The 13,625-nt window shown below is 42.0% G+C and overlaps 1 protein-coding gene across 7 annotated transcripts in view; it reads right to left on the bottom strand.

Annotated features, from left to right (window-relative positions):
* Positions 1-3,660: 3,660 nt before the first annotated feature.
* The window catches only part of ENPP2 (ectonucleotide pyrophosphatase/phosphodiesterase 2), a 110,366-nt gene continuing 100,401 nt past the window's right edge, over positions 3,661-13,625 (bottom strand). For all 7 annotated transcript variants that reach the window (XM_042923300.1, XM_042923302.1, XM_042923304.1 and 4 more), the window contains 3 exons: positions 11,134-11,266; positions 9,283-9,439; positions 3,661-4,261 (listed from right to left, as the gene is read on the bottom strand). In XM_042923300.1, the coding sequence (XP_042779234.1) occupies positions 4,091-4,261; positions 9,283-9,439; positions 11,134-11,266 (461 nt within the window). In that variant the 3' untranslated portion in view covers positions 3,661-4,090. The remainder of the gene's footprint in view (positions 4,262-9,282; positions 9,440-11,133; positions 11,267-13,625) is intronic.

Raw genomic sequence — 13,625 nt, forward strand, 5'->3', positions numbered from 1 at the left:
CTGCAAAAAGACCCAAAGCCAAGAAAATACTTTAAAGAGGGATGTCTTCCTTGGTAGGAAATGGAGATAAAAATGAAGGGAAAAATTTAACAAATTATATTCCAGTGAGACATCCTGCCACAATTCTTACACCAACTCTGAGAAGTAGACGTTACTATCACTATTTTGCAGATGAAAAAATTTAGAGTGTACATCACTCAATGCCATGTAACTGCAAATCTCCAGCTTTTAACCATGGCCTCATAGCCTGTCACCTTGCCTCCACCCTGAAATGCTGGTGGTCTTCTTCTTCCAGAATCCTGCAGAGGGTCTCGAGTATTCAGTCGAACACTAATCAGCACTTGAGGCTTTTGGGGAGGAACTACCTAAAGGCAGGGAAAGAGCCACCCGAAGGGATTGGAAGGAACAGTGCCCAGTGTCACACAAGTAATGGAGTTTTGCCTGCTCCCAATAACCAGAGTGCAAAATTCCATTGGGCAAGGGCACCATTTCCATTTTTATATTCCAGCCCAAACTGAACATCCTTGCCAAGAGGGGTCAAGCACATGCGCTTCCTAGAAACGCAGCCCAAAGAGGAACCTACTGCCACACGTGGTTGGTCCTCCGGCACTGCTCTATTTACCCCAGCCTACAAACTCAAACATCTAAATCTGGTTCCTCACTGTCCCATACAATCCCTCTGCTCAAAGCCATGGGAGAATTCCCTTTGCCTTTACCACTTCCCACCCACAAGGCAGCCCAGTCCTGACTCAGCAAAGACGTAGTGAAAGACAGTTGAAGTGAGAGAAATACCAACAGGAGGAATCATCTGGACTTCACTGCAGCCACCCTCTTCCCAACCACCACAAGGAATAATGGGCACTGGACTGGGGGTCTCTGGCCCATAGGCAGTCGTACAAACCCAACTGGCACCAACCATTACTTTCGTTCAGAGATTTTTTTTTTTAAGTCAACTCTCCTAAAAACAATTCAGAATGATTTTGCTCTTGGGAAACTATGTGGCTGCTTTCCTGGTTTACACTGTTTACAATGAGCTCATTTTAGAGAGGCAGTTTCTGAATCCATCCACTAGAACAGGACCACCATGCTAGCAAGCAGTTGGCAACTTGCTCAATGAAAGCATGAATGGACTAAGGTCTCCATGTAAAAAAATACCAAGTACCCCAACTTAAAATAGTCTTTCGGTTCTCATTTTAATAGAGCCCCTGTCCATTCAGGGACTTTTGTAAATAACCCCACAATTAATGACATGTGTTTATCGGCAAAGCCACTCACCTGAAATACAGACTGGTTGATGTTCTCTCTGGATATGAAGTTTATTCATGAGAAAGAAAGATCTGACCTAACGATAAAAATAGAGCAGAAGTACTCAACTAAATTTGCAACTCCTCACCCCAAAAGCCTCGAGTATAACCTATTTTGAGAAGAGTTCAATTTGAGGTGATCTAGCAATCTGGCTAAGCAAAGAGCTTGCGACCATTGCCACTATTAATAAAAAACAGAACTGCCCCTTCTCCTGCAATGTTGCTGCTGGGAAACAGAATTACGGCACCTAATAGGTATTAGGTGTATTTTGTGTGGAATTACATTTAGAGCATACTATAATTGTCGCATATCTATGTCAACATCCTGAAATTGTAAATCAGATTCCGTCACATCGCTGCTTGAGGCTTCTTTATTTTCCACCGTACTTAGAATCTAATCCAAATGCCTCAATGGGCCTCTAAGGATCTACTCACCTGGTCCCTATCAACCTCGCTGCTATATCAGGTATACCTGTCTCCTTTCACATCCTCACCCATTCCAAGATCTTTCCCACCCCCAGTCTTTGGCCATGCCCTTCTTCCTGGTCCCAGCTCTTCTCATCCTCCAAGTGTCAGCTTTAATGTCACCTACAACGCTCCTCTCTTTCTACCCCTGTGTCTCTCTGCACCTATTTAATCCTTTCACAGCACATGTCACAAGCATGACATCTGGAACCGTGGTTATCTTTTCCAGTGTCATCCCCATAGCAAGTATAAATACTGGAGTGTAGCAACTCACCAATAAATCATTATTGACCGTTAAATGTATAAGAAGTCATATTCCAACTCATTTCCACCATACCCTCACCCCAGCCCAAACTACAAAGCCCAATGCAAGCATTCTTCCATGTTGCCAATCTCGTTTTTCTCTGTCCCATAAAAATCTTCCCTGAGCTCCTTGTTTCTCCGCGTTCAGAGACAAGGTATATGAAGTGCCAGAGATACGCCTGGAACATAGTGGGTGCTCAATAAATACAGCTGTCATCAGCATTGGAGTGTTCACTTCTTCCCATGTATCCCAACAGCTGTTTTCCAGTAAGTACTTTTACTGTTACCACCTTCCTGGTTTTTCCCAATGCCCAGTAAAGTCTCCCCCACTTCTGTCGTAAGGTGTTTTTTACTTGACACAATGCCTTCCTTCTTAAACAAGTTGATTTTACTTTTGTTTTATTGTTTTTTAAGTGTTTATTTATTTATTTTGAGATAGCATGAGCAGAGAGAGAGAATCCCAAGCAGACTCCACACTGTCAGAGCAGAGCTCAATGCAGGACTCGAACTCACAAACCATGAGATCATGACCTGAGCCGAAATCAAGAGTTGGACACAACTGACTCAGCCACCCAGGCACCCACAATTTGATTTCTAAAGGAAATTGTATAGAAATTAAAAACACACTTCACTGACCATAAATGGGGCAACTATAAGAATTAACATAATGAAAACAAAGCAATATGCTGTCCTCTTTTTTTTTTTTAATTTTTTAAATGTTTTTATTTATTTTTGAGAGAGACGGAGACAGAGTGCAAGCAGGGAAGGAGCAGAGAGAGCGGGAGACACAGAATCTGAGGCAGGCTCTGGGCTATCAGCACAGAGCCCGACTCGGGGCTCAAGCTCGCCAACTGTGAGCTCATGGCCTGAGCCAAAGTCAGATTCTTAACTGCCTGAGCCACCCAGATGCCCCCAGTCCTCTTCTTTTTTTAAAAGGAGGACTAGCAACTGTTAGAGATATGAGGACACTAATGTGATCCTTTCTCCCAGACACAATCAGAAGGATTGAAAAATTTCTGAATGACTTCCTCATCCTGTTTCATTATTTGAAGCTGTGGCCATCTATAATCACCCCACCTAGCATTTAGATGCTTGGCATATTAATTATTACTAACACTTTTCACTTGGCATTTATTATTTTCTACCTGAATTGGTTAATTATACTTTTACAGCTATACCCACCCCATCTTCTTACTTCTCTTTATATCCTCCATGGTTCATAGGTTGGTACCTTATACAGAATATATGCTTCAGATAGTACCAGTTGAGTTTAATACTCAGAGCTTTGAATCAACTTATCAAAAGAAACTACTCCTCCAAAATTCAAAATATTTTTAAAAGAGACTGGTGACAGAGGGTATTCTGGAGGTCTTCTGGTTCTCTTGCCCTCTGCCCTTCCCAGAGATGTGTACCTAAACTATCTTATCCAGGCCACTATGGCTGAATAGCATGGATGTTCCTTTGACTATATGAATTATATTCAACAAGGAAGAAGGCCCAATACAGAAAATGTATACTTTTCATGCATGAATATACCAGAAGCAAAACTCTAATTTATAAGTGAAATGAAGGCCAAATAAAACCAGAAAAAACTGAATGTGTGATTTATTATATTTAAGATTGGTCTAAAAGGCTTAAATATGTCTGTCATAATTAACAGTAAATGAATGCAACTTTACAAAATCAGTATTTCAATACAGTACAGGACTAAATGTGGCAACTGTGCACTGGAAAATTAATATTTCCTCAATGCAAATATCAAATTTGCAGCACCATTTAGAAGCTTCCACTAAAAATGCAAGCTGCAGTATTTATTACAAGCTCTACTCGGAACATAAGACTACCTAAATCAAGCGTGAGAGAAAAACAGTGGAGTCATTCAAGCGTAATATGTCAGATTTGGTACAGGATTAAAACACTAACATTTTTTTTAATGTCCTCGTTTCAAATTAATAAATACAAAAACAATATAAAAATATACACCAGTTGATAAGACTGCACTGCAGATGGTCAGATCGTTAAATCTCACTCTCGTATGTATGCAGGTATGTCTTTAGCGTCAGAATTTCTGGATAGCTGCGACTGGTCTTTCGGAAGAAATCCAGACTGGTGAGATGTTCAATGTCCCGCACCCGAGCTGTGTGCATCTTTATGAGTTCTTCGACCCATTTCGACTCGTCCTCTGAGCTCTGCAATGGAAACAGAATACAATCAGAGTCACAATTTTCCAGAGGAGGTTCTCCAGATGATCAATTTGGTGCAGGTCCACAAACGACCCCTCCATACTCCTGCGCCCAGAGCCAGCGCCTGTGATTCCTTCCTGGCCTCCCTGGCCACTCTACCACATTCCTGTTGGTAACACACCACAAATACCTGTCCTTGGCTGTTAACATTTTTGACAGCAATTAGCTGTACCAAATAAATGAGACATGTGGTGTGAAAGGGCCTTTGACTCAATAGGTTTTCAGAACATAAATCCAAATTACAAAAACCAAAGGCCCTGGAGAATTCAGTAATTACTTTCTTCCCCCGCTGCTGTCAAGCTGCAATGTTGGGCACAGAGCAACTTGGAATGCTCTTCTGGCTCCTAAGGAAAGTGAAGAGCTTACGCTCAATGCACAGAATTTCGCGTGTGCGTTCCTGGTCTTTCAGAAGAACCCGCAATATCAAGTACATCATCTATTAAATTGCAATGAATTGATATTCAAATAATGAGTTCAACTTAAAGCAGCTCAAGATACACCTGGTATTTGGGGGCCCAACAGGCCTGGGTTGGAATTGTGGCTTTACCACTTCCTGGCTATGAGACCTTGGCAACCCACTTGACCTCTCTAGACTTTCTTCATTGGCTCACAAGGAAAATAATGCTGACTTCAGCAGCTCCCTGGAAAGCAGGAAGAAGAGAAAGGAAGAAGGGGAACAAAAGACAAAGTAGGGAAACATCATAGAGAAGAGGAAGGAAATCTCTTTCTGCCTTAGCTACTTGCCAAGACTGTCTCATTGGCACAAATTCCAGATGAAAGACATCCGGATGTCCCACACCAAACAATTTATTTGTGTCTCAGTTGAAATTAAAAGGTACTTTAGGACAAGTAATCCTTTATATTTTAAAAATACCTTCTTTCACTTTGGTGCGAAGTTGAGAGAAAGCATGAGATCTGAGAGCTCTGGGAATTGTGGGGGAAATGCCTACCTTCACTAGTAGACATGAGGCAGGAGGGCCTTTGCAAATAATTTCATTCCCAAATGCCCCCAGAACTGCAATGGCCCTCAAGAGCTGTTCCACAAGTTGAAAGGTGGCTGCATGTCCAGGGCTGAGTATGTTCAGAAATGCCCTCGCCCAGCTCTTCCACCACCAGTGGTCTCAATGAACTCCCCACCAAAGTCCAAGAACCTGCAATGGGTTTTCTCGGAAAGCTCCAACCCACACAGACCTGGACAGGGAGCTACAGCAGCTTTTGCCAGTGCTAAATATGTACCACGAGGGTGTTGGTTCAGGAAACTGAGGCCTGGCCATCCCAGGCAAAATGAAGAAATAGGAAGAAATTGCTTTGCAGGCTGGGGAAGTAAGGATTTTAACCCTCCATGCCCCACCCTCCTAACCCAAGCTAACCAAGGTCTCTGCGATTCACAGGAAAAGACAGACCTAAATATAACTCTGCCCACAACGGTACTGACCAATCCTCAGTGTGACCATATAATTAACGAAGTAGGAGGTCTCCAAATGGATCAGGACCCCCTCAGAGTAAGGAGAGTAAGCATGAAGCTGTATTTTGGGAGAATTTTCATATTCAACTCTTTATTTGATTTTTCAGTGGTCTAATTTTTCCTCTTGTAAATGCAGTCATTTGAATGTAAAGACAAAGGGTAAAAAGGTTTTTCCTAATATAAATAGTGTCCAGCTGGGATTACAAGAATTCAGGGGGAAAATTGTCTTTTGCTAGTTCTTTCCTTGGGAAGTATTTGCCAATTTCATTCGAAGGGCATTTTCTTCTGGTTCTCACATGCTAAAATCTAGCCTGTCACTAGTCATTAGGAAATGCTGGCTATGCAACACAGGAAGAAAATATCTTCTGCCTGATGCTAGCTGGCAATCCACAAAAGTATTTGCTAGGAGAGACTCTAGGGTGAAATGCAAAACTAATAAAATTCAAATAAAAGTTCATGTGTACCAAGGGAAGAAGAGAAGGAAACATTTTAAAAATAAATAAATAAGTAAATAAACAAACAAACAAACACCCACCCATGAACTTCTTTATTATCTTTCTTGCTATGGACATTTATTTTTCACCTGCCTTTTCTTCCTCACTTTCTCATAAGATTGTGAATTCAAGCCCCAGCAGTTTTATTTAAAAAAAAATTTTTTTTTAATGTTTATTTATTTTTGAGACAGGGAGAGACAGAGCATGAACAGGGGGCGGTCAGAGAGAGGGAGACACAGAATATGAAACAGGCTCCAGGCTCTGAGCTGTCAGCACAGAGCCCAACGCGGGGCTAGAACTCACGGACCGCAAGATCATGACCTGAGCTGAAGTCGGCCGCCCAACCGACTGAGCCACCCAGGCGCCCCAAGCCCCAGCAGTTTTAAAGTGACATTCACAGCAAGGACAGGTTTCTGTGTGGGCAGAATAAGAAACATGCTGGCCCTGAACTCTACAAGAAATATCTCTAAGCTCTGTGCAGAGTCAGGAGCCAGAAAGTGGAGGGAGACAGCTGTGAGGACATCTGTGGATTTCATTGGTCAGATGTACAATTTGGGGGTGACTGAAGAATGTCTTTGAACTCAGTGTCCCATCACCAAATTCCCCTGATGACAGAGAAACTTGAACACATACTCGCCAGGAATCTAGCTGTATCTTAAATGACCTCCTATCAGTCTGAAATGTCTTTGCAGTCTCTATCTTAAAAGTGCAAGGCAATTGTGAATTTCACTCCATAATATATGGGTTTAGTTTTTTGCACAAATTTTTACCTCTCCATAAGTTTTTAGGAAAACTAAAGTTCAAACAAAGTAGATCATGTTATCCAGAGGCATGACATCCCCCTGGTACACCATTAGCCACCCTCGTGTTTCCGAAGAATCAAAATGGAGAAGGTCAAGTCGATAAGCTGACGACAGCTTGCCTTTCACTTGCAGTTCCCCTGCTTCTCCACCTCCTACCAAATTATTATACGATCTTATTGACCCTTCAGTATAATATTGCTGCCTTCTACTCTCTTTGTTACATTTCCAACACCACAACCTCACTTCCAGTTCTGTTCCTTCAATCCCGTGAATCTTGCCAAAGCACTTTGAACTCCAGGCTTGACCCTTTCCAACTTAAATTTATCTCCCTAAAGGAGAGCCCTGAAATGTTGCTCTTATGCACCAGCATTTTCCGTGGCTATTTAACGCTTGTGCAATAAGAAAAGTTTCTAAGGTCCCAAGGTTCTACTGTGGAAATCTGATAAATTTTAAGGAGGATGGGCTTTTGAAGTCAGAGGACTTGAATCTACAGTTCTGTTCTCCTACTGACTAACCAGGTAACAATGTGCCAAACTTTTCAATGGGAGCGGGGAGAATAACACATATACCTGCCTCGCAGGATAATTAGATGATTAGAAATAATCTATGGAGAGGACCTGCCCAGTACTTGGGTGGTAACACATACTCAGCAAATGGTAGCGATTCTTACCTCTGCCACTACGGCTTCTATTACTACTACTTCAATTTAAAATTTATTCCAATCAACTTTTGTTTTGTTTTGTTTGGGGGGGGGTTGTTTTTTGTTTTGTGTGTGTGTGTGTGTGTGTGTGTGTGTGTGTGTTTTGAGAGAGAAAGAGGGCTCAAGTGAGCGAGGAGCAGAGAGAGAGGAGAGAGAGAGAGAGAGAGAGAGAGAGAGAGAGAGAGAGAGAGAGAGAAGCCAGGGATCACCTGGGGCTCGCGTTCACCTAAAGTGGGGCTCAAGCTCACCTGAAGCGGGACTCGAACTCAAGCGCTGTGAGATCATGACCTGAGCCGAAGTCAGACGCTTAATGACTGAGCCACCCAGGCACCCTCCAAGCAGCTTTAAAAACCTTATCTCCCCCTATTACCCTCAATTCCAATATTCTGGTCAAGCTTAATTAGCTATCTTGGCCATATTTCAAATTTTGTATTTGTGTCCTGCATCCCTTATTTTGCTCTGAACATCCATAGCCTCAGTCTCCTCCCACAGCTGAAGCCCTAGTCCAAAATCGACCTTGCCCATGAAACTGATAACCTCTGTTGAAGCTATTCTCGTGGCTCTTTGCCTTGTAGGGTAGCAAAGTCTGCACCTGTTTTCTGCTCCCCCCTGCTGCAGGCTGCCTTGAGTAGTGCCTATGTTTGACACACTGTTGTTTCTCCCAGAGCACCACACACAGTTTAGGAACTGAGCAGTGCTTGCTGACTAAGATCCTCTTCTGTAGATTGTATCTCTGCTCCTGCTATTCTATAAAGCAAAATCATAGAGGTTACTGCTTCTAAAATCAATCTTGGAGCACAGTCTTTCTGTCACATCAAAGAGATCTGGGGAAGTGATGTGATGTGTCCCTGAGTGTAAGCAGAAGGAGGAGAGGGCCAGGAGCACACTGCATGGCTCCCACCCCCCTGCCAGGGGCCTTCTCGTGATGCCTTCCTGCCTCCACATACGAATAAGGGTATTGGGTGTCATCTGTGCTGTTTGGGAATGGTGACCTGTTACAAGTGCCCTCATAACTAGCAGCAAATGAAAAATCTGATTTATAAAGTATATACTCCCATCTATATGTGTCTTTATAAAAAGTTTTTACTATAGAAATTTTCAAATGCCCGCAAAAGTAGAAAGAATAATATAATGAACCCCTGTGAATTCTTATCTAGTTTCAACAATTATCAAAATGTTGCTATTTTTATCCTACCTTTACAAAATACATATGTCTTTTGCAAAACCAAAAACATTTGGGCATTTTATCATTTGACAAAATCAAACACGTAATCGGAACTACAATGAATGCACACTTCCATGCCTCCCCACACCCTTACACTGAAAATTCAAAAGCCATTCGAACACAAAGTTCTGAGGTGATAAGCAAAGGTCTTTTCTTCTTTCCACTTGGTTTTACTGTATAGTCCAAACGTCTTATAATAAGTGTGTAAGAGTTTAATGGTGGGAATATAAATTAAGAAGCAAAGATGAATCATTTTAAAGGACTCTGTCTTTGAACTCACATTGCAGCTCTCCTCATTGTCTGGTCTGTGAGGGAGAATGAATGAGGAGACAGAGAGGGGGCCATCACACTTGTCGGCAGGCTGGGTGAAATCCAGGCAGCTGGTGATGATGCTGTAATAATGAGTTGGTACGGGAATGGAGCTGCCCTCCACATACCTGGAACAGGAAGGAAAAATAAAGTTACCACACATGTAATAGCTTTCTTGTTTAAATGCTGACCCACGAACATTGCCTAAGTCACGAAAATTAACTTCCATTCAACTGAATCATTTTTCACTTCTAAGAAAGTGGCCCACTTCTGTATTTTGAACCCAATGTTTTTATTGCCTGGAATTCCCTTTCTCTTAGCTTGGCAGAGTGAAAACGATACTCCAGGCAAAGAAAACAGCTTGAACCAAGGACCAGACGCTGGACACAATGAACGGCTCAAGATAGTAGAAATGTGAGGCCGGAAGAGTCAATAAAAGCCAGACTTTGGAGGTTCTGAGGGCTACATTGTGGAATTTGGGTGTTATTGTTTAGGTAGTAAGGTCTCGCTGAAGGTGTCTGTGGCAGGGAGAGTCATCATGAGATCCATGTTTCAGGAAGAGAACTTGCATAACATTGTATAAAGTGGACCTGAGGCAGGAGACGCCGAAGCTGGGGCAATAATAAGCCCTTTCAAACTACAATGAGATGCTGAGCTTGGTAGAGAAAACTCATTCACTCAAGGAAATACTAAGGACTAATGAGCTAGTGATGAGCGTAGAGATTGAAAAAAAAAATCTTTTCCAGTAAACTGAAGTGCAGAAACTCACAATTCCTTACCTGGTTCTCTATTATCTTAATTTTAATCATTTTTAAAATACTGAAATTATGGCTAAAATGATAATTTTGGTTAAAAACTACAGCAATGAGGGGCGCCTGGGTGGCTCGGTCGGTTAAGCATCCGACTTCGGCTCAGGTCATGATCTCACGGTCCGTGAGTTCGAGCCCCGCGTCGGGCTCTGTGCTGACCGCTCAGAGCCTGGAGCCTGTTTCAGATTCTGTGTCTCCCTCTCTCTCTGCCCCTCCCCTGTTCATGCTCTGTCTCTCTCTGTCTCAAAAATAAAAATAAACGTTAAAATTAAAAAAAAAAAAAACTACAGCAATGATCAGCAATAAAATAAATGTACAATTAAGTTGACATTTCTCGTATGGATGACTAGAAAGGGAGTAAGATAATTCCTATGTTATTAATTATGTGTATGAAAAAAATTGTTCGTAATTATCTGTAAATCACAATTAAACCTTCTCATCATTTGTGCCCCTCTGTTTCACACATGTATAAAATTAAATGACTTCTTATGAATTTGTCATATTTGTATCTACTTCCCTTCTCCATTGAACTGTTAGCTCCTTCTGAGCAAGTATGCCTTATCTTTTTTTAATCTCCCCAACAGCATCATGGAGAAGGGTAGAAACAACTAGATTTTACAAAAGTCTCCATGGAATTTCCTATTAAGATATACTGACCCGGAAATCTAAGGGGTTCCAAAAGTCTCCTCAAATAATGGAGATGAGGGAAAATTATCATCTTTCCACTGACGAGTTGATAAAGAATAAATGACAAATTAAAAAAAAATCTTTTGATACTTTTCTCTCATGGAATGGAAAAGTACATTTATTTACCACAAAACTCCATTCCATTCCAACCACCAATAAGACATTTAATCAAGCGTCCAAAAGCACTGAAGAAATTACAAGGAGATTCAAAGAGCAAAGGCCTTTAGGGCTATCAGCATTTCTCTAGTACGTGAATATTTGAAAAAGAGCCTTGAATGAGATCTTAGAATTTAAAAACACACACTGAGTGGAAAAGACAAACTTACTGTTTGATTTTGTCCTGTGTGTCATGTAAGCCATCATAGTCATAGTCAAAAATTGGTCCACTTATCACATTAACTCCATTTCTTTCTGAAGCATATTTCTTCACCAATACCCTTTGGAAATAATTCCAGACTCCTGCGGGGGGGGGGGAAAAATCTGTTCTTCATGATCAAAACTCCTTGCTTTGGTCAAATTCTCTCTGGGATCAGCCACATGTCATAAGCCAAGAGACAGTAGAGCTCCTGCGATTCTTGAAAAGAATTCATCCTGAAGTACCAGCTGTGTGTGTCATTTATGAACGAGCAGAGAGAAAGGCATGGAGACACCAGTAGGGGAGTTTAACCCAGCCCAATAAGTCGGGGGAGGGTTCCTCAATGAAGTGGTTACTGAGCTGAGATCTAAAGGATAAGTGGATGCTTTACAGGCAAAGAGACGGAAACAGAACAGGCAAGGGGAATCGTGTGGTCAAAAGAGGAAGGACAGTGTTTGTGAGAAACTGAAAAAAAGGCCTTAATCTACTTTTTCTTCCTTCATGATCTCATAGATATACTTGTTCCCAAGTTTATGTCTCTAGCCCTGACCCTCCCAAGGAGCTCCAGACATGTTATCCAACCACCCATTTCAGGGTCCACTTGACCTAATGACCATGTCTGGCAAAAAATGATCTAAACAAAATTCTTGGCCTTCATTCCCAATCCTGCTCTAACTCCCTGCTTTTCCATCAGGTAATGACACTCACTCACTCACTCACATGTTCGGGTCCAAATCCTAGGAGTCATTCCTGACCTGGCTCCTTCTTTCCTACACACGTGAACAAGCCTTGTCAGTGCTACCTCTGAAATACACCCTCGTCATCCAAATCTGACCACTTTTCAACTATTTTCACTGCATCCATCCTGGTCTCAATTACTATCCTCTCTGCAAAGAACTACCACAAAAGACTACTTCCCAGGCTCCCAGTGAGAACCTCGCTCTTCCCTGCAGCCCACTATATAATAGCCACTCGGATCATTTTACACCATACCCAGAATGTGTCACACTCTTCCCAACTTCCCGTTTCTAACATTCCAGATGATGTATCACTGCAATTAAAATAAAATCCTAACCTTGCACCGTGGCCCCTGCCTACCTGCATGACTCTGTTTCCCCCTTCCCTCTCTGGTACATAGCTTTCTTCCCGTCTTCCCATTTGCCAAACTCATTTCAGATTAAGCTTTTGCATTTTCTCTTCCTTTCATCGGGAAAACTCCCTTATCTGTGCTTCTCTGGTTTCTTCTCCATCGCTCATTTCTCATTTTCAAGATCACCTCTGGAGGGGACTTCCTTGTCCACATTAGGTCCAGGTAATATTATAGTCAAGCAGAGAGAGGAGTGGAGAGGAACAGAGTGGGGAGAAAGGAAAGGCAAAAGAAGGGAATGACAGAGGACAGGAAATGCGAATAGTGAGTTGGTTCTGAAATGTTAGGTTTCACTGAACTACGTGCTACTCTACATGAGGGCTGTGAGTCTTGGGCTGTTATCACTTCTTATCTCCCCCTGTGAAAAAGTACTTGGCTGTTTTTTCCCTAGTGCTTCTACCATTCTTTAGACCCTCTGATACTCTACTCAGAAAGAGCCGTCCACCGGAGCCAAAATACCACAGATAATTATTTGCAAGAGAGAAAGGAGGACCATGGGAGAAAAGTTCGAATGTTGAGCACAAAAACTGGAAAGGCAGAAAGGGAGAAAAATAACAATGAGAACAGTCAAAAGGCCAAACCCACAGAAACGTGGCATGTGAGAAAACCAGTCCCAGGGAAGAACAGGGAGCCCTCTGTGAAAGGCCTTTAGCCATGCCAGCCTCAGGGTGGTACCGTGTGTTTCCTTTATTGCTGCTTGGTCAAAAAAGCATCAGCAAAGAACAAAGAAATTCAGGAAACCCTGATGTGTGGACATTATGAAGATGCATTCCATGTAATATTATGACAAATCTATCTATGTCGGTTTCTGAAACGTTTCTCAGTTGGGACTAAGAAAAAACTAGGGAACTGCCTTTTAAAAGCATTCTTTAAATTTTCACGCTTAAGCAATGGATTCTACCTTTGAATTAACCTCCACTTACTAACTAGGACATCAAATAAACATTTTTTTCCTCTAAACCATGTTGGCCATTTCACTGATGTCAAATTCTGGAGGCTTGCCGCTGGAGATGACACTCCACAATCACGCATTCTGAATCTGACACTTCATTTCAGCCCAAGAGTCCTGGAACACAACCAGTGGTCCTCTGCCAAGTAGAAGTAGGTAGAGGTGCTTCCTTTTCCTACCTTTCCTATAAGAATACAAGTCTCATCACAGTAAAAGGAGGTAAAAATTATTGCATAATGCTTTCTCTATCTTTGGATGGATGGATGGATGGATGGATGGATGGATGGGTGGATGGATGGATGGGCAAATGAGTGAATTATCTGTTATCAGAAATAGAAAATGGATTATTCCATTGGACAATTACATC

This window comes from Panthera leo, chromosome F2, assembly GCF_018350215.1.
Source record: "Panthera leo isolate Ple1 chromosome F2, P.leo_Ple1_pat1.1, whole genome shotgun sequence".
NCBI lineage: Eukaryota > Metazoa > Chordata > Mammalia > Carnivora > Felidae > Panthera > Panthera leo.